Consider the following 25,995-nt stretch of genomic DNA (forward strand, 5'->3'; position numbering starts at 1 on the left):
GTTGAAATCTTACAAAGAGATTAGCATTGCTTGTTGCTTTGACTTATGTGAAAAGCTGTCTAGTGTGTGTTTTGGCTTAGTTATTTAATGCAGCGATTTGTTCACTTGTAACAGTTGGAAAATACACGGTATGGGTGTTTTAACACATCGGGAAAGGTAGCTTCATTTGTATTGAGTGAGAATAAGGTATCAGCTATGGGACTCAACAATAATTCCAGCTTTCCAACAGCTCTACAGCACAGACATCAGCTCACAGTTGCAGCTTTCAGATGAGCTTTGCATAGGTTCATAAGAGTGAGGAGAGCTCATTTCAAGGTGGCCCAGAGCATGGCCACAAGTGCACACCTATTTCCATGTGTGGATGGGTGATCTGGCATGTTATCCTGCACTGGGTCATGCTGTGTGGCATCCAGCTGCTTCTGTGTATGCCATCTGGGCATAAGATTACAACAGATGGCCAGAAGAGGGGGAAAAAAAAGGCTTATTAAGGATTCTGCATAGAAAAGCTGCAGTGTCACTTGCTGTAATAGTTGGCAGACAGAGCTCAGACATTCTTATGGAGCAGGACAATGAGAGCAAGTCGTCTTGGCAAGATGGCAACGTGGACTTGCAAAACTAGTCAGCAAAATATAGCTCCCTTCGTAGCAGGATGCCTGAAAGGCAATGTAGATGTAGCCTTTCAAATCTATGTATATATATACATATATATACATATATATACTATATATATATATACTATATATACTATGTATATATATATCTATGTGTATATATATATATATATATATATATATATATACACGTATTTCTCTCTCTACAAGCTTTACATGAGATAGGAGCTGTCTCCTTTCCATACCTTGGAACCTGTTTAGCTGTGGGTCATAGAAATGAGGATGCTCATCACTCATTGGATGAGATTTGCCACATAGCAACAAGGAAAGGCAAAGGCACTACAGAGGATCCTGGCAGGGTCTGCTGTTATCATCGATGAGATACGAAGTTAAAGATTGTGCTGTTATCCAGAGCCTCCCAAATGGTATTCAGGTGTTAACTATGGTAATCCTCGAAAGAGCATAGGAAATAATTCTGATAGCAATATCTGGCAATTTGTCTAAAAAATATATAGTTGTCACTGAATTTCTGTTTTACTATACCTGGGCCAAGTTTCATTCAGCATCATTTCCCCTTCAAATATTCTGTTTATAGAAAGCTCTGGAAATTCTCTCTTTTTATGAATTATGGTGTCTAAATGAAACCATCCCTGTGAATGACAAGACTTGTACACTGTACATATAATAAGGCTCTTGCTGAAACATATGAGACAACTGCATTAGCTTGGACAGTAGTTTTACATCTTATGTACTGCAGCATTAACCTCCACTGTACTCAGAGGCAGTCTCAGAAATGGAACTCACCTGCTTTCTGTGTTAATCAGGGGGAAGCTGTGGTCTTTGGTGGCACTCTTTGCATCTGAGACCAGAGAATTATGTGTTGTTGGCTCCAGTAATGGTTGCTGGGAGCTGCTTGATGCAGGAGTGATTCCAAGGTCCCTGGAAAAAAACACAAAAAGAAAATAGAGGGCATGTCACTATATACTGTGACAGAACAGCTAGTGCTTGAACCATAGGATTGTTTGAGTTGGAAGGGATCTTTAAAGGTCATTTAGCCCAGCTACACTGCAATGAAGAGGGACACCTGGTCAGGGACGCTGTAAAACTAAAACCAAGCACAAGCAGCACTGAAGATTGCCAGAAATAAGACATTCTCAATGAAATGCTGAATGGTCTCTACTACTTAGAGCAAAGCTTGGTATTCACAACCTATGATCAACTCTCAGAAGCTACATCTCAGATGAAAAGTAAATTTAAACCAATCTACCAGGCATTTTTAAAGGTGAAAGGGATGTTTTTCCACTACCTACCTGGGTGCCAAATATCTTCTTCACACTTGGTCTTGAGTTTTGTACTTCTGTTAGAGGTATTTAAAGACTTTCATTGTATTACTATGCCTCAGATCAAATGAGAATGGGTTGGATAATTTAAATAGCTCCCATGTAGCTCATACCCATGTAGTTTAGTTCTAGTTTTGTCACTAGCACAGGTATAAAAACAAAACTGAAAAGTGAAATTATATTGAAGACAGAAGCTGGATGTGCAAGATATATATGCTACATCTTATGCTCATGGCAAGCAAATGCAGCCTGAATGGAGTGTCTCAACCACAGGTGGACCATGCACCTTTGCTCTTCCAGTTCTGGCAGGGAGCTCTGTTGAGACTGTAAAGTGTATGGAATCTCCTTCAACTCAGAAAAGTGAGTTCACAGGTTATAAATTTTCCTCTTGGTGATGTCTGCTCTTGCTTACTTCAGTTCTTTCAGCAACATTCCAGGAAAATCAAGAAGTTAATCATTAGATGAAGGTTTGATCTGAATGAGACTTCAACCCAACTCCTTATTTATTACCCTAAGACACAGAGACAGTGAAATTATTCAGACCAAACCACGAAACATTGCCCTTACACTGTATCAGGCAATGTGACATCAAAATGACTTTAATTACACACAGCCACAGGCAGAAAAATAAGAAAGGCTAGGTTTTCAGTAATTCAGATTTAAGAACCCAAATTTATGTAGATGACCCTGAGGGTCGCAATAAATAAATCAGGTTGGGTGCTTCTGTGACATCACTTTTAAAGTTTTCTAATGCACAGTTAGAAAAACTGAGCGATACATGTAAGTCTGGATTAAAATGTGCAGTGGTGAGATTAAGCATTAAAGAATCTTTTAATATTTACTGATACATGGGAAATTCAAAACATTTAGTATCTTAAGAACTGTTTTGCACCTATCACTCTTGGCACCAGTTTGATATATCTCACTGTATTTAGATTCACTCCTAGCTGAAGTAGGGTTTTATGCACTGCTGCTGACAATGGAAATAAAGAAAAGATGCATCATTCTAAAAACAAAATAAAATAATGTAGGACAAAATTGATGAGATTCCAGCAAAAATAGTAAGAGTTTTTCAAAACCAGATTTTAAACAGCATAACTTTTGTCTTATTTACATAGTCAAGTAAAAAGAGAAGGAAAAACCTCCAAAGGAAATAGCTTAAAATGAGTATTTTTCCATCAGAGAGAAAAATCTGATGAGTACTGAAGACAAGATGGATCTAGACATAATAGTGAGATGAGATGTTTAGTCTGAATGCCTAATGCAATTTGACTGCATGAAAGGATTGGTGTCCACTTTTAGTATCACATGGGGAGACAATAAATGATGTCCCTCAGACATGCTATTGATATTTATTTGCCCGCACTTTTAAGGACATTTGATGTTCTCTGGTCAATTTTGAGAGTTAATTAACAAATTAGAGAGAACTTAAAGTAACATTGCTGAAATTACTAAGCACAGGATTGCAGAGAAATGTGAAGAGACATGGGTTTGAAGAGTGGACTGTCAGGTGGATAAGCAATTGGTTAAATGGTTGCAATGAGAGGGATGTGGTCAATGGTCTGATGTTCAGGTAGAGCCAGAGACAAGCGGTGTCCTCCAGGGGTCTATCTTGGGAACAACGCTCTTCAGGTTCTTTATCAATGGCATTGATGATGGAATTGAGCGTACCCTCAGCAAGTTTCTGATGACACCATGTTGAGTGGTGCAGTTGACAGAAAAGAAGGGATGGAATCCAGAATGACCTGGAGAAGCATGAAAAGTGGGTCCCATGAGAACACAATGAGGTCTAACTAGGTCACACACAAAGTGTTGGGTTGAGGCAATCCTGGATATGTCTAAAAATTGGAAGAATTAATTGCAAGCAGCCCTGTTGAGAAGGACTGGGAGTCCTAATGGTCAAAAAGCTGGATTCTTGAAGCCTGGAAGGCCAACTGCATTGTGAGTTGCATCAAAAGAGGAGAGGCAGCAGTGAGAGGAGGTGATTGGCCCCCTCTACTCTGCCACATCTGGAGTACTGGGTCCAGGTCTGGGTCCCTCAGTACAGGAGGAATTCAGACCTTCTGGACTGGGGCCAGAGGAGGGCCATGAACATGATCAAAGGGCTCCACAACCTTAATTGTGTTCCAGGAATCAGTTTCTCTCCCTGAATTTAAATCATTTTATAACATTCATATTAATGTCATTTCTTGACTTAACTTCTTGCATGGAATGGTGCGTTGTCGACTCTTGCCTCCAATTCCGCTGCGTGCATCTATCCCTTGAGGCCTGGTAATTGCAAATACTGATTGGGAGTGACAGGATTTTCTCTCACCTGCCTGACAGCTCTGCTGAAACAGCCTCATATTTAACTCCTCAACCAGCTTCCTTGGAATGACTATTATGGAATAAAGGCAGCAAAGAGGAACACATGCAAGAGAACAGTTCACACTGCCACACTAAATCAAAACCAAAACATCCAGCATAAGAAAACACTGATTTCCATTTTTCTTCTCAGTACAACATAGTTTAAATAAATGAGAGGAAAGAAAAGACTTCCTTCTGCTACTTAAAAAACTTTAAGATTTAGGAAATGTATCATAATTATGCATCTCTGCTGTTAGCTTCTGCCATTGTTTTTTTTCCTAAAGATAGTTTAATCCAATGGTTTGTTTCTTTCCTTATTTATTTTTAAAGAATCATTGTTCAGTCTTCGTTACTGGAAAGCTGGAATGTGTAATTAGTGACTGCATTCATACAGAACTGAAACACTGTTCTGTTCATTTTGATAGATGCTGATACAGAGGCCCATATGCTGCTTTTAAACGTCAACACTGTGATGAGCCTTTTCACAACAGGTAGGAAAAGCAAGCAAAAAAGAATCCAAAATAGGAAGATTTGCATCGGTATTTACCAGGGAAAGGCAGAGATCCCACAAAAGACCAACCAAAGAAAGTACATTAAGATTTACAGACTTAACACCATTTTTCAGGGCTGTGACTATGAGCAGAAAAGACAGAAGAGACAGTAAAGATACGATCCATTTTCTTTAAAGAAAAAGAGCCAGAAAAATGGAACCAGCTTTTAGAAATTCTGCTTTAAACACAAGTATGCACAGAAGTGTGCTGCAAAGAACTTTGTGCTGAGCAAGGTTCAGTACTAATCACCAGAAGCACTAAAAACATCTTGGAGACTGTGCACTGCCAGAAACAACCTTTCAGCATCTAAATGGGGGCTATGAGAAAGAAGGGGATAGAGTCTTTAGCAGGGTCTGTTGTGATAGAACAATGGGAAATGATTTCAAGCTTAAAGAGGGGAGATTAGACTAGATATAAAGGAAAAATTATTTTACAGTGAGGGTGGTGAGGCACATGGAACAGGTTGCTCAGAGAGTTGGTGGATGCTCTGTCCCTGGTGACATCCAAGGAGTAGAGCTGGAGTAGGCTCTGAGCACCTGATGTCTCTGTTCATTGCAGGGCAGTTGGACTAGATGACCTCAAAGGAGTCAAATGATTCTGTGGTTCTACATTACCTTTGAAACAGCTGGACGTATGCACTGGGTACCTTTCCTGACAGAGCCTGACATGCTGCAGCATGACGCCTTTGGAGAGAAGCTTCTTCCTGATAAAGAAATACAACCAACTTCATACAGGAACTTAAAAAACTTAAAATTATATAGGGTAATTTAATTGGTTGTGATATTCCTCTCTTTTGTTAAGTTTTTAAAGTGAATGCATTTATTCCGGGAAAATAGAGTTCTACTATAAGTAACAAGATGCTAAATATAATTCATTAATTTACACAAAGCAAAATTTGGTCTGGAATCTTGCAGGCATTGAATAATGAAGATATTCATCTCCAGTAAAGTCCTATTTATTTCTTCATATAACATGCCAGGACATAGCAGGAAGGAGTATCTGCAGAGAACTACTTTTGATGCATTCCTACCTCTCAGTATAACAGAGCTGGGATAATTCTAGCTATGCTTTTGTCTTAAGTTTATCTTCACCAACAAGGGGCTGAATACAGAACAAAACTGCTTCTGCTACAACTTAAATACACCAGTTTTCTCTCTTTGCTCTAACAATACTGCAAACCTGTCTTTCTTTCCATATAAACCAATATTCAGAGTTGGATTTAACCGACTGTAATTTGCAGAAGGTAAAATGAACCCATTACGATCTTAGCAGACTGAAAAATATGGTCTTGAGTTTCAAGGGGGTGTTAATTAACATGTGCTGTGCTCAGTGTAATTTCTCAGGTCAGACCAACACCGAGCAACAACGTGCTTAAAAAATGAAATGTAAATCTCAGAGCAAAGTTATTACATCCTGCTTTGTTATCACCTGATAGCCACTGATACTTATCAATATAATAGCTAAATCACATGTCTGTAACAGGCTTTTTGTGATGGTATGAGGAATGAAAGAGAATACAGTTAATCTGCTAATGGCTCACAGGATGACTACTGTGAATTCGTGCACTTTCTTTCACTACTTATGATAAATAAGGGTCTGTTTAAAAGCTCACTGAGCTTGAGTTATGTTTTGCTTTCTTTCGGTAAAGATGCAGCTCCATTCCTGTTTTTGTTGGTGTGGATTACAGGCATAGACTCCTTTATGTTCATCCCTTATGCAGTTAATTGCAGCTACATGAAATTGGTGTTGGCATGCTCACAAGGGGTAAAAGGCTGAAGGGAATCAGATCTGCTGTCTTCCTCTGAACAGCAGACTCTGCTTCTTAATTTGCTCATGGACAACCCACATCCATAATTTCTTCATATTTTTTTATGTGATGGGAGTGGAATGCAGTTACTGTAGTGACAGCAAATTATTTCAGTGCTTAGAGTGAAAAAAAAATGCATAGTCTCAAATGTAACAGTTTAGACACAATTTTACTTTAAGGCCACAGACATATTTATATTCTTCTCATTAAATACAGTCCAAGAGGCACCTGTGTTTCACCTTGAATGTTTTACTACATTCACACTTCAGCTGATGCTATAAAGCTTCCTCTGCACATAAAAATGTATTGGAAACTTAGCATAGTAAATAACTAAAAGTTATTACCAGCACCGAACAAGGAGACTAACAAGAAAGTGAGCCTTGCAGCCATGAAGTAAGTAGAACCCACATTAAATGATAGCCTCCTTCATCATAAACCACTTCTCCCTGACTTGACAAAATGTAAACTTTCAAGATAATATAAAAAGAAGATGAAATAAAAAGTGAGAGACAAAAATTGCTGGGGCAGGAGAGCTGTCAGAGAGCCACCAAGGTAAGAAAAATTCTGCTTCCTGTCTCACCTTAAACTAACAAACCTTTACATGAAAGAAACATGAAAACGAACAACACTTGTGACAGCTTTTGAATTCTGCAAGGCTTGAACACAGGCATTTCATTTCAGAACATCGGAAGATGCAAGATTCCTTATTTATGTCAGCCATTTTGCCATCATACCCTTCCTCACACTCAAGAGAGCCTTTTTTTTAAGCCTAGGAAGCCCAGAAGGAGGTGTTCTACTTTGCTCCATCTAGAACACTAATTCTAAACATCAGAGGTAGTTATAAATACAGAGATAGTGGCAAAATTGTACAGCAAGTCGTGCCTGCCAAGCCATCATTCATCATAATGACATCATAACCCTGGAATGGAACAAAGTTTAAAGCTTTCATTTTTCTTTTCCTCTTTCTCCTGTCATTGTCATATAAAAAGAGCATTAGGCACATCTGCTTCGTAGTCCCAGCTCCCCCACTGCCTGCAAGGAGAATGAATGCCTTTAGGGAAAACACTACTGAGAAGAAGAAAAAAAAAAGAGATGAAACCCAAGTTGCAAGAGGTTATTTGAAATCCAAGCACACTGTTGAGTCTGTTGATTGAAAAAGTAAAAGCAGGTGAAAAATGTGCTTAAATTTGATCTCTGGCAGTCATTACTTGCACTCGCACTGAGACACTTGGCTGAATGAGTTTTTCCACTGCCACAGGATGGCATTCATAAGTAATCTTCATTGTCCTAATATCTGCAACTAACTGCTCTGAATGGGTAAGATTCAATACTGTGTAATGGAACTGAGAGAGATGATATTCAGCCCCTTTACATCAGGGCACAACTGGATGAAATACATTATGATAAATCGTTTTATTTTGGTGTTAAATTGAGCAGGTTAGTTTGCCTTCCTTGCCTTATTCATCTGACTTGAACTCTAGGTTACTTGTAAATGGTTGGAAGGAAAGATAACCAAAGAACAGAACTTAATTCTTTTCTGGAGAAAGAAAATTTTGATCTACAAATAGGGTTTTTTTGCATATAAGGTACTTTAATCCTCAGATTAGAGCAAATTGTACTTACCACAGCGCTCAGTTGTACAGTAAGTTTGTCCAAAGTGTCTCCTGAATAATTTTTGGCAGAAGAGTCCAAGAACTCATTGATTGTTGAAGATTTAGTAGTGCCACTCACTCCTCTGCTGGGTGACAATGTTTGCTCTTGCAAGAAACGTATTCTTGAACCTAATATGGAAAAGACACTTCTCAAAAAGTAATATTCTGAACAGCACTTTGTTTGAAGTTTAAAAAAACCAAGAAATCCAAAGATTTGTAATGCTGCTGTACTGCAAGGAATCAAACAAAAATGTAAGCCAGGAAGCTGAAAATACAGATAACTCCTTCATTTTTATATATTTTTTTCAAATTTGAAAAATCTATAAACTGAGATGGATAGATGGATGGAAGGTAGATGCCCCATTCCTGGAGATATTAGGTGGTGGAGTCACTGACCCCGGGGGTGTTCAAGGAAAGACTGGCTGTTGTGCTGAGGGACATGGTTTAGTGGGAGCTATTAGTAATAGGTGAATGGTTGGACTGAATGATCTTTTAGGTCTTTTCCAACCTTGGTGATTCTATGATTCTATGATATTCAAGGTCAGGCTGAACAGGGCTCTGAGCAACATGATCCAGCTGTAGGTGTCCCTGTTCATTGCAGGGGAGTTGGACGAGATTGTCTTTAAGGGTTCCTTCCAACTCAAACAATTCTATGATTTATTCTGCCTATAAAATGATATATAAATATTAAATTAAATCACAGGAAAATATCTTTTACTGGTACATGACACTTTTTTTTGCAGAAATTCAATCATTTCCTTGTGTAAATTCATTTACTCATACTGTATTGTGTGTCATTTCACATATTATCACACACAATCGGGGTAGATGAGAGACAAAGAGATATCCAGTCCATCTGCACGTTCATATATTATATATAGTTACTTTTCCTACTATATGCACTTATTAAAAAAGAAAAGTTTCAACACTCATCAGGTGACTTTCAGCCCAGCCATTAAATAGATGCTGCTGGTTTGTAGCTGCCAGGAGATCTGGTGTTAAGAACAGAGGAGACAAGACGTGAGATTGGTAGGCTCTGTTTCACTCACAGTAAATCACTCATTTTGACACTGAGTAAGTGGTAGAATCTAACCTTCAGAAGCACAGAGCTTCACACTGCAAAAAGTTCTGTGGGCTTGCTGGTGCCCAGCATCACAAATAATCAGTCTTTCACATAAATGTTCCTTCACTCACTTGTAAAATACAAATAGTAACACATACTCTGCAGGACTGCTGTGAGAAATAATTAATAGTTGTATAGTACCAAGTTCTGCGGATGAAAGCTGCTAATGCAAGTACAAAGCATTATCAGCTCTGCACTGTACTAAATTTCTCCTATAAAAAGTTTCTAAAAAGAAGAACTTATCTATTTTCTCCCAGTATTTTCACTTTGCATATGAGCAAAGGATCTTGCGCAGCAGTTCATTAAAAAGAGAATTAACAACCTATCATAATCTCACACAACCAATCTTCCCCCTGCTTCTATCTCACTAAAAATGTCCATTTAAAGACAACCTTGAGGCAAGTTTTTAAAAATAAATTATTTCACGCAGTCCAGGAGAAGGGATGATCGCTAGAAACAGGATAGTTAAATTCATTGGAACACCTATAAATGAAGCTCTAAATGAATTTAATGGCGCATAGTAAATTTAAAAGTTGCTTTATGGACAGCAGAATTACCAAAATGTAGCACTGTTAATGAAGTTTCTGTAACTAGTGACAAGCCACTCGCAGAAAGAACTCAGAATCTCTGAGGAATGCAGAGACCTTTAAAGAAACATCAGGTATGTGCACATACATCTTCAAAAATACCATGATTACATACAAATCTATTGTCTTTACACCTATTCCTTTTTTACCCCCTGATAATCTAGTTGGAACTTGGTAGATTTTATTGCCTCTCAGGACAAAAGATCTCCAGTGGTTTTAAGACAAATAAGCACCAAGACTATAGGCAGTAAGGCAAGAAATTCCTCCCTCTGACTTCAAACAAATATGCAAGCTCTAGAAATGAAAATAAAATCGATATAGATTAAGATTAAATAAGATTCTTCAGAAAACGTGCTCACTGCTGTAGCACTGGGATGCCACAATATGCAGAGGAGCTTTTCATTCCCCCCTGGGAAATTAGTATTTATTAATTCTTTCAGGATACAAAATTACTTGAAATGATGAACTGATGAATTCTGCACTATCCTTCATTAACATTTTCAAACGTTTTTGCCCTCCTTCATCTACTTTTATTTGCAGCCTTCTGAGCCACACAGAAGGTCATGAATATTGGCTCAATGCAACTTCACAAACTAATTACTCTCCTGTTGCAGTGGATCTAACCAAGAGAGCCATAAACCACAGAGGTTCTTAGAGGTAAAAGTTCACATAAATGATCTTGTTGTTAACCTGTGTTGTGCAACATCTCACTGCTGTGATATCTCCTTATTTCTTTTTCCCCCATACTTTAGAGATGATATTCTGCTTTTATCACAGCTGGTAACATGTCCCGTTTGGAATAAATACATGAGCTAGAGCTGGGTTCTCATAAGCTAATCTTAGGACTGCTCTCTTCAGAGAGAGACTGACTCTCTGATGAGAGCAGTCTTTTCTTCTTCCAGAAGCACTCATGCGGCTCTTTTCCCCTACCCTTCTCTCCTTGAGCTAACCCTATAGCTACATGATGAGGTAGATCAAGGAATTGATCTGTCTCAAAGTCAGGCGTGTTCTTTTCTGGGTTAGTTTTTGGATGGATTACATGTGACTGCACTATCAGAGGAATGGGAGCAAGGGAGAACTAGAAATGTACAGGCAGGAGAGCGAAGTTGGGCAGAACTGCTTTTTGCAGCAGCATGTGCTTGGCTTAGCCTGAAGTGATCAAGAGGCTTCATCTTCAGTTATTCAAGTAGTTAAAGGGTTCTTTTAAACACAGTGCCAATCATCTGGGTTTGTGCTGCAGTGGGTAACCCCAAATGCACTTGGAGTGAATTTTTAAGATGCCTTCACTCATCTTAGTATCCTGGTTTTCATATATCTCTTCGTGCTTCTGGCTATCCTGAGGGAGAGAGAAAGGTAAGCTCTCAGTGCCATGCCCTTTTCTTGTTTGATAGGCACAAAGCTCTCAGCCAGGGACGCATATCCAGCTTATGATTGATCTGGAATGAATGGAAGATCCTCAGCCCAGAAACATCCTCGGAAGAGTCTGGTAACTTACTTTCTGCATATTATTGCCTCTGGGCACAGAGCAGTGTAAAGTACCTGGAAAGATCTCCATTAAAGATTTACATCCTAGGGAGGAAACAGCCCAGGAGACCCATTACAGAGAAACACACAGAGCTTTCAGAGACGAGCGGTCTCACAGGTTGCATCATTCATAGATTTTAATTCTCATAACAAATAAGCAGGAACACTCTACTGATAAAAGGGAGTAGTAGCATGTGCCCAGACACAGTACCTGTTCCTGCTTTGCTTTGACTGCTATCAGAAGCTGCAGGTGGCTCCAGACCCAGGTATACCTTTATCAGGAAACTCAGCTCTGCAAATGCCTCGTCCAATTCATCTGCAGGAAAGGATAAGCATTTGGTGAAAAAACAAGCTTCCATCACTATAAAGTCACAAATCACAGAAGCCTGAGACACAAATATGTTCTTAACTCATCCAGCTCATCTCTGAGAGAAAAATCTACATCTTCATAAGCATCACGCTCAAGCAAATAACCTGGAATTCAGCTCTAAGTTTCTACACTCTATTCTAAAGTTTGTTTTACTGTGTTTTAGGGTTTTTTTTTTGTTTTGTTTTGTTTTGTTTTTTTTTAATGCTTTATTTTAACTGTAAGCTCCATAAACCCTTGACAGTGACTACAGATAATGTTTTTGTTACCACTACGATATAAATATTTCACCATCACTGAGATGAACTGAAAAGTGACCTCAACAAAAGGGCACACACAGAATGAATTAGAGAAGGGTTCCTCTCCACCTTCTGCTGCCCTCAACCCCTTAATATCAAGAAGCAAACATTGGTTTTAATGAAATATTGACCACTCACACATTGCCTGTCTCAGGCTGGAAGACTTGAACAAGTTACTAATTAGAAGAGTCCGACAAGGAAAATCATTGCAGCAGCCTCTCCTTTACAGTAAGATACATATCAGCCATCAGTTCAACACTTGAAAAAGTCTATCTGGTCTAGAGATAATTAGATCTGTTAGGTCAAAAGCACCTCTGACCTCTACTCAGAAACTAACAGACAATTAACATAGATCACTGAACATCTATTTGACATTCTTACAGAAGACAACCCTTAGTATTGCTGACTTCAATTATTTGGTTTCCTTTCTAGATGGGCTTGTGACAATTTGGACACAGAATAATTCACTCCTGACAAATCTCCAGGGTACTTGGATTCCTGGGATGAAAATGAACACGGCAAATCAATGATGGGATCCACCTGTTGTTGTAACAGTCCATTTACTTCTGTAACATGAAAAGTCAGGTTTATAGCATAAAAGAGATTAACTCACCTGTGCTGATTACAGCATCGAAGTATCCTGGAATATTCTCACTTAAATTGATATACATGTCCACTCTGGATACTGCTTCTTCTATCTCTGGCCTGCTGAATAATCCTTTCCTCCGCAGATGTCCCTCGTATTTTACTTTGTTTATTGGTACCACCAGGATGTATCTGGGTTTAAAGTAGGTATTTTTCAAGCTACGCACACCCTTTAGAATGAAACAGAAAAGCACAATGTGTTGTTCCTGAAACTGAGTGTCCATTGAGTTTATACCTGCGCTGAGGACAACTCTATTTATCACAAAGCACTGTGAAAGCACTACAGGTAACTTGAATCCAAGGTCTCAAGATTGGAATCCAGCTCAACAAAATGGGTAAGTTCAAGGCAAAGTGCCAAATGTCTACATGTGAGAAGTGTTATAAGAATAGCACTACTTTATTCTAAACACCCTTTTAAATGAAGCCTTTCAGTCAAATTCTTACAGTGATTTAAAGCATTGTACTTCATCATACTTCTGAGTTAGGTGCTAACCCTGAATTTTCAACAGCTCTCATTTGCACCAACTCATATGTTGAATAATCTTTTCTCTCTCTCTTTCTACATACAAAAACCAGAATATTGTAACCACAGAGCCCTGTAATATGGTATTGCCACTGCTTGTAACACTGAGTTTTCAGGGTTTGTCCTCAGGCTTGTCCTGCTCCCTCTGGACATCTCTTGACTTACCCTTAGCTTTGTTTTACTTGGCTCAGCTGTGACAGCAATTTCTTTTGTTGACCAGGTGAGGTATCTATCTGATTTGTTTTCTCTTAGTGTAGTAAAACCATAGTTTTATCTAGATATAGCAGTAACAAGCAATTGTTCCAGGTACTATGGGATGTTTATGACTCAACATAATAATGTAGATAAATACAGGCCTGGTACAAGAGCAGAGATCTGAAGAAGCTGAGAAAGGACACAGTGCAAAGGAGTACAGGCACAGGACAATAACAGACAGGGCAAAGGCTTGACAGTAGAGATCTCTCACAGCAATAAACATGCCAGTAATGGTCATTAAAAGTTGCAGATATGGAGGTGGAAACACTGGTTAAAAAAGAAAAGAAAAAATAGTATCTAACACACATAATGTGCCAAAACTGAGCACTGTTTGTTATTCCATCAGAACTGAATGGGAATGATTCTGGGGAAAATCCTATTCATTTTGGTGAAAAATGGAAGGGAGAATTTGGGGCACAAATCTTGGCATCTTCCTATGTTACCACCTACAAAGAGCTATGCTTGTAACTGAAAAGTTACAAGAGATGAAACAACCAGGAGAAGGCACCCCCACATTCCAGCCTAAGAACATCCTCCGCATCTCAAGCTGCACCATGAGTTATTTCTCCTTCTGATCAGGAAGTAATGTAACAAACAATTAACATAACCCCAAACTATATCGGAATAGGAAGGTGGCCCTGTAGGGATGGACAGGGAAGAGAAATAAAGAAGAGATAAAGAAAGTTTCTGGTGTGCCCAATAAATTTACTACACAGGGACTAAAGGTTGAGCAACTGTCTAATGTGAGATGAGAAAAAGTGACCTTAGGATAAAGAATGAGAAAATGCAGAAGTTGATGCAGTTTGAAAGCAAGGAGAGACTTGGAAAATCAGAAAAGAAAATAACTTGAGTTTCCTGAGTTTCTATCTGAGGTCAAGGAAGGCCAGAAAGCTACCTGAGTTAAGGATGCCCATCCATTTAAAGTAGCTTTGTTTCTTCAGTTAACAGCATGGGCTTATAGAAAAGACACAACTAACATTTACCTCGTTTCCTCTGACTCCACAGCCTGGGTGGATAACCAGCATCAAATGGAAAGAAGTTTGGTCTTTGAGTGGAGACAAGTTGTGCAAGGTGGAATCACTGTCCATGGAGGTGTTCAAGAAAAGGGTAGGTGCCAAACCAAGGGACACAGCTCACTGGGCATGGCTGGGACAGGTTGATGGTTGGACTAGATGATCTTCATTGTCTTTTCCAACCTTAATGACTTTATGATTCTACTTACAATTCTGGGAGCATAATGAGACGTGAGCTACTCTGTCACTAAGCCCTCGGTTGGAACATGCAGCTCCTCTGTTATTATCCAGATATTCATGGCTACACAAGCAAATGAAAAGCACTGCAAATGTGCTTTCTCCAGTACATATTGCATGTCAGAACAGCAGCAGCTTCACTAACTGTAAGTGTGGACTCAGCGAGATGTAAATGTTAAAATGTGCGTCAGACTCCTTTATCAGTAAAAGATATGCTGTAGATTAAAGGGAATGAACAGCTCTAAATTTTTAGTCTCAGACGATGGACCATAATTAAAATTTCCTTTAATAGTGCTAAATCACTTTTGTTATGAGCCTTGCAGAAGATAATGGAGTTGGATAACTTCTATTCACGTACATAACACACCATTATTGTTTTTCATCTGCTAGAAGAGTCCACAGTGATTCAAGAGTGCAGATAATAACTATGTGACCTCAAAACTTCAGCAACGAAGGAGTTTCTTAGCTGTCTCTCCCTGACAGCTCCTGAGGAAAGGAGAAGGATGGCATTGTTTTAGGGAATGTGCAGCTCTAGACCAGCCCCAGTCTAAGCTGGGGATAGGTGGAAAGAACATGGATGAAAAATTGAGTATACCATAATGGAAATACCAATGACGTGGAGGGGAGATAAGGTGAATGAAGATGGGAAAAGTTGATTAAGAAATGTTAAGATGGCAGCCATGGGATGTGGGCATCTGTAAAGGAAATGTTAGGTATTGTTTCATGCGTAGACAATGGAGAGCTACTTGGTGCAAGCAGAGGAGTTAAAGATACCGTTCATTAGACTCAAAGACAGCATCTCCAGTGACACTAATAAAACTCAAAGAAGTCATTGAAATCTATCCACGGCAGGCCTGGCATATGGCCTTAGAATGCCTCTGAAGTGACTAAATTGATAGGTCTATGCTGCTGAAACAAACAACAGTCAAAATGCCCAAACTCCTCCCCACAGCAGTTCTCACAAACTCATATATTCAAAAATGTTTAAGCAAGATCAATTCTTACCTCTAGTTCTAAATGAATACATGTTGCAAGACCTTCTCTGGCAATTGAATCCACAGTGTCTCTTCCAAGCCCGTAGTAATGGCCACTGTATTTAAAGGTTGCTATAAACTTCCCCTGAAATTCAAAACAGTGAGTACAATGACAAAGGAAGTATTTTAATGAAAACCACTTTCTGAAAGGAGTATAATTACAGTGAACTTCTTAGCTCGCTTTCCAACAGATTTTCTCCCTGACTAAATCATCAATGATAATAAGGCCAGTGGGAACACAACATTTGCAGAGAAGAGCACATAGCTGGCCTGCAGGGTATGGGCTTGTACGTTTTTCATGGATAATAAAACACCATAGCCTTGAAAACAAGCTGCTGACAGTTTACAGCTTTCATTGGTTATGCATTCGCTCTGTAAAAAAGCAAGATCTAAAACAAAGGGGCATCCTTTTTTTTTTTTGTGACAGTACATCAAACCATATGGCTCTGCCATTTAAAATAGAAGATGCCAAAGAAAAGAGGACAGAAACAATCCTGCAAGGAGAATGCATAATTGGCCAAAAAAATTTCAAAGTTAATACCTAACAACTGAAAATTTGGCTCCCAGCAGTTCATCTAGAGAAATGTAAGCAAAACTGCTTGATTACTGAGAGTTACCATTAAGAACCATTAAAATCAGTCGCCTAAGACTGTGTTGGCTCCCTTGTTTGTACGTGTACAAATAATGAGCTCTGTTGTGGCTTTTCAAGCCAAAATTTTATTGCAGGCAGCAAAAGACATCAGAAACACTAGCTGGAGGCACAATGCCTTTAGGGGGAATTTGCTAAACTTCAAAAGACTGCATTCCCTGCAGGGTTACTGGAAAATTTAGAGGGGAGATGACAGATATTTCATGAATTTATGTTTCTTTAACCCACACTGGATGCCTGTACATGCAAATAAGATTATTTCTACTTTGTAATGCTATTTAAAGATTCCTACTGACCATTAGGCCTACGGAATAGTTTCTATGTATGCATACAAAAGAAAAGACAACATAAATATGCAATGAACTTTTGGTTGTTTTGTATGAGCTTTCATATTCATTCACATAACTGTGAATGATGACTTGGATGGAAAAGCTGAGTTCACTCTGTAGCAAACAGTCCTGCCAGACTACTAGTGAGGTACTCACCGCCTTCAACATTTTGTCAAATGCTTCTTGAGAAACAAAATGATAATCAAGTCTGTTTTCTTCACCAAAGTAAGCTGCCCTGGTGGTGTGACAGGGACTGGAAGATAAATGGTGTAATAAAGAAATAACCTGTTTTCAGTCACAGAAGCAGCCATGGGATAGGAAGGGGGGAAAAAGGGAATGTTCTGCAAATCATTTTATTTTTAAGAAGAGAAGAAATATGAGAAATATAAAGAGGTGCAAATCATACCACTAATGCTGCATGTTTGAAAGATTAACTCATAAATACACACATAAAAAAGTTTAAATGTAACATTACATTTTGGCTATAAATCCCCTCCAACCCAGGATAGCCAGAACTGAAGCTGTCATAGCATTCTGTAACAGAGAAATGATGAAGCCATTTTTTCCCTGTTATGTCAGCTTGTGAATGATATAAAGTAGAATCCTGAATATAGAAAAGGAGACCAGGAGTTAGGCTGAACTGTGAGGTTAAGAAAGAGATACAAAGACCAATCCTTAAATAGTGCCCTAATATCAAGAGGAGATGCAGTCCTGAAACTAGGGAGATAAGTGGGACACAAGGCTAGAAAAGTAATTACCTGTCACCATGTAAGGATAATGGGATAAGCCTCAGATATGGGAACTAAACTACCGTGGAAAAACACTAAAACAAAACCAGTTCAAAAAGCCCCAGCTAAGTCAATGCATGTAGCAACTTTGGATTAAGCTTGGATTAATAGCAGCTTTGCTATTCAGTGGCTCATGTTCTTAGGAAATGATATTTTGCTAATTGTTTCTGGTTTGATTTTGTTTTTAATTTTTACACTGCTGGATAACAGGAAAAAACACAACACAAAGTTCACGCTGACAGCATTTCCTCCTTGACTGCTGTTGGACTCCTTTAGAAAGTATGGCAAAAAACATACCATGCTAGTATACCACCTACAGGGTTCACCCATATTGCCACATTTCTGGAGAAGGTTTTAATACATTTTAAATAGACAGGGAGAGAGGTAATTTAGAGATTAGAGCTGGAAACGATAGAAAACAGAACAAGGAGCCAGTTCATACCAAGTCAGTATTGTCAAGAGCGTGGGCCAAGGACTCAACTCCTGCTTTTCTAGCCTAGGATTTGCCCAAAGCATTGCCATTCAGTGTCATTAATTTTCTTTCTTTCTTTTCTTTTTACATCAGGAAGTAATAGCAAATGAGAACAGTGTGCTATGCATGGACCCTAAAATATCACTTCAAAGGCCTGATTTTTTCTTAAGATACTATGAACGCATCCAGCTTTAAAGGTCAATCCTGAGCACAAGCCAGATGGTTTGAAGGTCTAATTTCACTTTATTTTTTGAAACGCTTTTAAACATTACAACCCTTTTTTAATTGCAGGGCCATGTTTACATTCGAACTGCTAGAGTATCTTGCATGAAATACATTTTTAATGAGTGGAATGTTGGAAAATTAAAAGAGTAAGCCATAAAATTGCTTAAATCTCCACTGAATAATTAAAATACAGCTTTGCTTTATGGTTGCAATTATCTGCTCTGTTAAGATTCCGTCTCTATTCCCCCTTCTTCCCCCTCCTTGTGCATAAAACTTTTAGGAAATAAAATAGTATAAACAGTAGAGAAACAATGCTCTTAAAACCAAACAAAAACAAACCAAAACCCAACACAGTGCTTAGAAAATTTCAACTGGCATTCAATTAGTTTGTAATTTCCCATCTCATCTTTCAAAACACAGCATTATTTTTTTTTTTAAGGGAAGGAAAAGACATTTTTCCAATTGCATAACACTCTCAGGTCTTTTCTTAAAATGTAATTTTGATTTGCCCTTTCATAGCTACATGCTGGATTGGGTCATTAATATGAACACGGTGAAGGCATGTAAGCTTCTTCACTGTGGAGTACTGTGTTAGACAGGAGGGCTATACCAGATACTGAGGGACATGGTTTAGTGGGCGTGGTGGTGATGGGTTGATGGTTGGACTGGATGACTTCTTTTCCAGTCTTAATGATTCTATGTTATTACATCAGCATGCAGATTGTGATTCCACGATGCTGTGAAACTGAGAAATATTTCTCAAATATTCACATGCCCATGGTCCCTTTCTTTCAACTCGCTGCTCAGTAAACAGGACAGCATGAATATGGATACAAGATGTTGTGGCAAACACCATGCATATGAAAATATAGCCAAGGTATGATTTAAGAAGAACAGATAAAATCGTGTGACTGTAAAAGCAACAAACAATTGAGAAAGTGATAAAACAGAGGAAAGACAACATAACAGGCATACGGGGCTTTAGATCAGTGCCATATAGCATGTGGATCTATAAGAGGATCTCTGGAAGCTAGCTACTATGAATAACGGGATGAGTAGACACAAGGAACAGCTTGTACCACCTAGTTTTAGGCACCAGACAGTGGTGATTTGACTTAGCCACAATTCCTATCTACGGGCACTGAAGATAGGTATGTGATTCACAAAAGCTGAATCTCCCCTGGAAAGAGCTGGTTTCTCTGCACTAAATACACAGGGAGCCCAAGGCAGAAAGGATCCTAATTCAGGCCTTTCAGAGTGGGAGAATTGCTCCTCCCAGCAGGTGGTGAAGATTGAAAAGTGCCATTTATTCTGATAGCACTACTTGGAAGATAATAAACTGGTCCAACAATTGCACTTGCTTCTTGCCTAGCTTCTGGATGCAGCGTGCACATGCATGCTAATGTGTTTACATGCAGGTATGTTATAAAAACTTAAGAGAAATGGATACATATCTAAGCAGATGTTTAGACTGAAGGGCATGTGTGAGAGTAGATAGAGCAGATCAATAAACAGAGCATAAATGACACTTTTTTGTTTGCTTCTTTGCTGTTCACCTTTGAAAAGAACAAGATAATTTAAATGGCATTTCTTTTAAAGAAAGTATTTGATGACTTCGGGCAATTAAGCACTATGAAGAGATAAAATGCACAGCTACTAACATTTATTGGTTGTATTTAACTTTTAACTTCTTTGGGGGAAAAAAAAACAATTAAAAAACCAAACAAACAGCAGCAATTTCAATCTCGATCTCTTTGTGTTCTTTTAACCTCAAGGAGTGAACTTACCCATATCTGAAGAAATTATTGAACTGTCTGCAGATCCTATGAGTAAGCTCTCTCTTCCCGCAGTCGAGAGGGCCAGCCAACACCAGCATGGGGTAGGGAGCATCGAGACTAGGTAGGGTGCTATGAGAAAAGAAGGAGGCATTATGTTACCTACAAATAAAGTCTTCAAAACATTGCATAAAGCCTCAGCAGAGATTTCATCATCCTTTCCACTAATTTCCTCTATCTATCATGCTATATTCACATTGATCGCAGCATAGACGAAGATCAGGAAAAGCGTGTGCTCAGTTTGATATGCTCTAAACATAAAAACAGAACAGAATGCCACAATAAAGACCCCTGGGTCTCTTTTGCTGAAGGTATAATATTATGCGTACAATAATCTTCTCTGATTTGCTGTCTTTTTGAAGTTTCCTCTGCAGTTACGACATTGCTGGGTTTTGTTTCTATTCTATTGTATTCTATTGTAGGGATGGTAATATTTTAATGATTGGGACAATAAGCCTGGAGTGAACCTCAACTCAGTCCTACAAATCTTTATGTACTCCTGCATATATTCTTGCTAGCCTTGCCAGATGAAGGTGGTAACTTGTAAAGAGCCCTTCAGTTCAGTACAATGAGGGACACTAAGAAACTTAAACTCCATGGAACACAAATAACACTACAATGAAAGAAACCAAACTGTTGCAAAAACACAAAGCCTTCACACTTCGTCTCCATCTTCTCCATGCTGTGCAGATGGTTTGATTCTTGAATTTCCTCTTTCAGCTTTAAATACTGGAATAAATGGCATTTCTGCATTTCCGAAAGCAACTAAAAATAGAACACAACTTTGAACTCTCATTTTTAAATCTCAGTTGGGCTGTAAGATCACGCCACTTGATAACGTGTCAAAAATAGCTGAAATAATTTCAGAAACACTCATCTTAAAATAATGAATAGCTTTAAATCAACCTCAGTTTTAATGGAAGAAAACTACCTCTGTGCACTTGGATTACATTTAATGTGATTTACAGCAGGTGAGCATAAATTCCTGAAAACAGATTCCTTTCTTTTAACTCTTCCCTTGCACATGACAAGGTCCACAAGAAGTAACGATGGCCATCAAACACAAGGATGGGGAGAAATAAAAATAAATAAATAAATAAAACCACAGTAATAGCTTTACCTCTATTTATGTTCAACAAAACAACTCTATCTTCTACCAGATTATACGGACGTAATGGGACTGAATGTTTCAGAAGTACCGAGATAATAATGTAATTCAGTTCCTAATTCTCCAGTGAAGTAGATAAATACTACCCTCACAGAAGGCATAGCACACACACCTAACAAATTGGCTGGCTTGAGGCTGTACATATGTGGGGTTACTAAACTGTAAAATGAAGCAAGACCCTGGTCCAGTGCTCCATTTACTGGACTATTTTCAAGCAAGAGAGCACCAGAATCATTTAGAGACCTAAGGTTGTTTTGTTTTTTTTTTTTTTAAATGTACTGTGACATTTACAAAAATTAAACAACATTAACACAATAAGCTTATTAGCAGGATCACAGAGTAATTTTGAGTTGGAAGGGATCTTTAAAGGTCATCTGGCTTAACTTCCCTGCAAGCAACAGGGACATCTACAGCAAGATCAGGGTGCTCAGAGCCTATTTACTTGGGATTCTCATTCTCTTTGAATAAATTCCCATTGCTAGAACAGTGGAACATATCTTTATATTCCTTGAAGAAGAAGAAAATGGAGAGCATTTCCAGTGCTATCTCTCATTACAGCAACAATTACCGATTTTCAGAAGTTTTGGTTTTGCTAAAATGTAAAAGCAGAATCTGGTAAGGAGTCCTTGGTTTATTTAATGTTCAACTTCCAACTTTCTTTAGTGAGTAGAGCAAAACACTGCTGTGAATGATTAATAGATTTCAAGGCCAGAAGGGACTCATGATCATCTAGCCAGATCCCCTTCATCACACTGGCTCCAGGATTTCCCCAAGTCAGTTCTTGTTGCAATCCTGACGCTGAGGGTTCTGTCAGAGCACATTTTAATTAAAACGTTCCAGTTGTGGAGATTTCTTGGTACCCATGGTAAATTGTTCCAATGGTTAATTAGATTCATTGTTAAAAATAATCCTGCCCTCTTTTTTCTCTGAATAAATTTATCCTCAAAAGCCAGATAGTAAGTCTCATCATGTGCTTGCCCAATAGACTGAAGAGCCCTCTGTTATTAAATTTCCACTCCCCCCATAGCAGTAATAACTATGTCAAGCCACCTTTTTAAATGTCACATGCATTTAGAGTCAGGGAAAAAAAATATACATAATATTGTTCAGTGGTCTGTTACTATGTAATTAAAGATAGCATCAGGAGGCACACACAGAGAGGGAATGGCATAAGTAACTTATGCTAATATTTTCTGACTGGAGTAAGTAACAGTATAACCTTTTCCTTTGATTTCAGGCTTTATTTTTAATAGAAATATTACTAAAACCAGAATTAATTATAAACTCATCTAACAAGATAGATGCAAATGAACTACACCAATCTCGTTCCAGTAAGCAGTTTACAGCATAGAAGACAGCAACGTATCATCATTAGGAAGATTTCATTAATGACTGTGTTGTGTGTTTTCCAGCTGAGCATAGGCAAACACTCAAAGCATCATTAACAATTTTGGTCAGTACCATAAATATTGCTTTGCTTATTTATATGTTTGTGTACACAATGCCTCTGACAGAAGACAGTTGTTCCTTTCTAGCAATGAAGATACACAGGCTCAATCCAATAAACAAATATTTAAATAAGGCCTATGTCTGCATTGGAAGAAATCCATGCCCTTAGGTAAAACTACTCTTTGTTTGGTTGGTTAGTTTTTCTTTTCTGTTGTTTTGTTTTTTAATATTCTCAGAGCTATCATCACCACAGGGATAGTTCCTATCTGTCAACATCAAGCCAAAAAATAAAACCAGCTTTGCAACACAGACATTCTAAAAACGTAAATTGAGTCACTGAATCATGGATCTTGAATCATGTTACTTAGTTATGAATTAAGATGCCCATAATGGTGCTAAGACAGGATGTTGGGCACAAGCTGATTTCAACACCCACTGTATCTGATAAAATAACAAACCACTTATATGTCATTGTATCTTCCATCAGCATACGTCAAAGCACTTTCCAAACTTATCAAGCAACTATCATAATTCATCTACAGAGCAGCTGATTTCCACTTTCTAAATGAGAAACAAGACAGAGTGAAGTCACCTGGCATGACAATGGTAATGTCAGGAAAAGAACATTGATTTGCTTCTCCCTTCTGTTCTTTAAATGGCAGACAGCATCATCTCCTCCCACGGGCAGACGTAGTTGGACTTCCTTAAGTACAAACTTGAAAATTTTGCCTTATGAATATAAAAACATACCCCAAAGCCACAAAATAAAGCCATTTTGCTCAGGCTGGTATGCCAGTAGCGTGAAGAGGAATAAGCAGAACAGGAAGAAATGTTTTACAGCTCTCTTCTCCCTCTAGAGACTTTCAAATTGCCTTTTAGAAACAGAAATTTTACATCTCTCATTTATGGTGCAAATGGCCATCTGTTTCAACAGATTGTTTAAAAGCAACGGAGTTGTGGACAATCTGTCTCAGACTTCAGAGGTGAATGACTAACTTCATTTCATAATCCATTTCAACCAAACAAGATCTGCCTAATTTGCAGACTGCTAACGGAATACGATGGAACATGTCCTCTTCATTAGATTAATTTAAAGGTGGGAGAGGGACAGAAAATTGTCCCTCTAAATATGCCAGCATATTCTGCTTTACTTGAGTGCCACCCTCAGGAGCAGATGTGAAGTGGAGGTAAGCTTACCTGTCAAAGATTCTCTGGGGCTGCAGCATGCTATACATAAGCTGAGTCATATGATCTTTAGCAGCAACAACTTCTGGAGGAGGGTCATATTGATTCACAGCATCAACCTGTCTCCAGAGTTTAGGGAGAAAAGAAAGAAGAAGGGCAGTGATGTAATTGTTCCCAACTGCAATACGCTTCTAAGATCACTATGAATAATGAAGGCTTCATATTTGTGAGGGTCAGCCTTTGCATTTGGCTTGTCTATAAGCACTCTGCTACATAAATCTTTTTGGGAGATTTAAATACGATCTGATAGATGGATGGAAGGTAGCCAGAAGTAGGTCACCATCATTAATATATTCAACATTTTACTGGAGAGAAAACAGGATGCTACATAAGACACAAAGTAATTCTGCTTAGGTTTTAATTATCCATTAATTTGCATCCTTTCAGTGCTGGTGGAAGATGCCAAATTAAAATCCTTAGAGACTGAAGCCATTCACTTATTTGTTAGAAAAGGAACAAAATGGTTATTAACAAAGTAAGCAAACTGCAATTTTCTCCTGACAAAGCATTTTTGCCTTTCCTGGGAGGAAGAACACAGAAACTACAAAGATTCTCCCTATTCATCGTGTCAAAATTCTTTTGAGGGTACTGACCTCTAATGGGCTGTATTTACTTTTTTTGTTGTCGTTATTAATGCTTGAGACTCCTACAATAACCTGAGGAAAGGATTTTTGAAGTAACTTCAACCACACAAAAGTTGTGTGCTAGTCTCAATCAGTCATCTAGGCTTAATTTTATAGTCCATAGAGAAAGAAAGATTTATTGAATATACATATGTAGAAGGAAAGCAGATTTTCACATAAGACAAAGAATAGAGATCAACATGTCTGGTATCTATTTGCATTCTTGATAGGAAGAGGCTGGCAGTAAACAAGTGTCTTGATCCCTGGTGTTTATGCAGCTGAAGTTAGGAGTGACAAATTTCCTGCAAGGATCTTTTATACACTTTTTGTTTTAAGGATGCTTCCCTTAAATCCAACACCAATATGCAACTGTTAATCCTTACAGTTCTAGCTATAACAGCACTAGAAGAAAAGGTTTATATTACGACAGAATCATAGAATCACAAGGCTGGAAGGGACCTACAAGATCATCTAGTCCAACCATCCTCCCTTTACCATACCTACAGAAAACGACTAAACAATATCTCCTAGCTCCCTATCCAGACACTTCTTGAATACTGCCAGGGATGGCGACTCCACCACCTCCCTGGGCAGCCATTCCAGTGCCTGACCACTCTCTGAGAGAAAAAGTTCCTTCTTATGTCCAGTCTAAACCTCATCTGATACAACTTGTGGCCATTTCCTCGGGTCCTGTTTGTAGCCTGGGAGAAGAGGCCAAGCTCCTCCTCATCACAACCTTGCTTCAAGAAGTTACTGTAAGTAGTCTGAGGAATTACTGGAGGGAAGAAGATTATACAGATAAAGCTGCATTGAGTAGACCTGGAAACAAGCATCATTATAATATCCAGAATTCATCTTGCAATATACAACATTAAAAAAGAATGTAACAGTATTTCAGAAGTAGCACAGTGGTTTCCACATAGTGTTTTGAGTGTTGTTGCCTAATCAGATTCACTATGTCAGCAACCCCAGCTGCTAAGTAAATACTTTGCCCAGAGAGGCTGTGGGTGCTTCATCCCTGGAGGTGTTCAAGGCCAGATTGGATGGGGCCCTGGGCAGCCTGGTCTGGTATTAAATGTGGAGGTTGGTGGCTATGCCTGCTTTTTTTTTTTCTTCTTTTGTATTTGCATTCTTTACTTAGAAAAAAATCAGAATGATACACTTAAATACCTTTTCTTCCACTGAAATCTTCTTGAGATCCAGTTCTGTTAGTTGTTGCAACATGAAAATCGCACAGAGCCAATAATCTGTTTGTTCCTGAAGGAGAAAATACCTAGATTCATCAACCTAATATTTAA

The 25,995-nt window shown here is 38.5% G+C and overlaps 1 protein-coding gene across 4 annotated transcripts in view; it reads right to left on the reverse strand.

Moving 5' to 3' along the window:
* The window catches only part of LRGUK (leucine rich repeats and guanylate kinase domain containing), a 44,691-nt gene that overhangs the window by 4,608 nt on the left and 14,088 nt on the right, over nt 1-25,995 (reverse strand). For all 4 annotated transcript variants that reach the window (XM_085511634.1, XM_015860235.3, XM_032448801.2 and 1 more), the window contains exons 9-18: nt 25,868-25,954; nt 24,027-24,133; nt 20,165-20,284; nt 17,049-17,145; nt 15,886-15,999; nt 12,821-13,022; nt 11,753-11,857; nt 8,279-8,436; nt 5,463-5,551; nt 1,416-1,550 (exon numbers count right to left, since the gene is read on the reverse strand). In XM_085511634.1, the coding sequence (XP_085367760.1) occupies nt 1,416-1,550; nt 5,463-5,551; nt 8,279-8,436; nt 11,753-11,857; nt 12,821-13,022; nt 15,886-15,999; nt 17,049-17,145; nt 20,165-20,284; nt 24,027-24,133; nt 25,868-25,954 (1,214 nt within the window). The remainder of the gene's footprint in view (nt 1-1,415; nt 1,551-5,462; nt 5,552-8,278; nt 8,437-11,752; nt 11,858-12,820; nt 13,023-15,885; nt 16,000-17,048; nt 17,146-20,164; nt 20,285-24,026; nt 24,134-25,867; nt 25,955-25,995) is intronic.

Source organism: Coturnix japonica, chromosome 1, assembly GCF_054131305.1.
Source record: "Coturnix japonica strain WE chromosome 1, WE-NBRP24, whole genome shotgun sequence".
Classification (NCBI taxonomy): domain Eukaryota; kingdom Metazoa; phylum Chordata; class Aves; order Galliformes; family Phasianidae; genus Coturnix; species Coturnix japonica.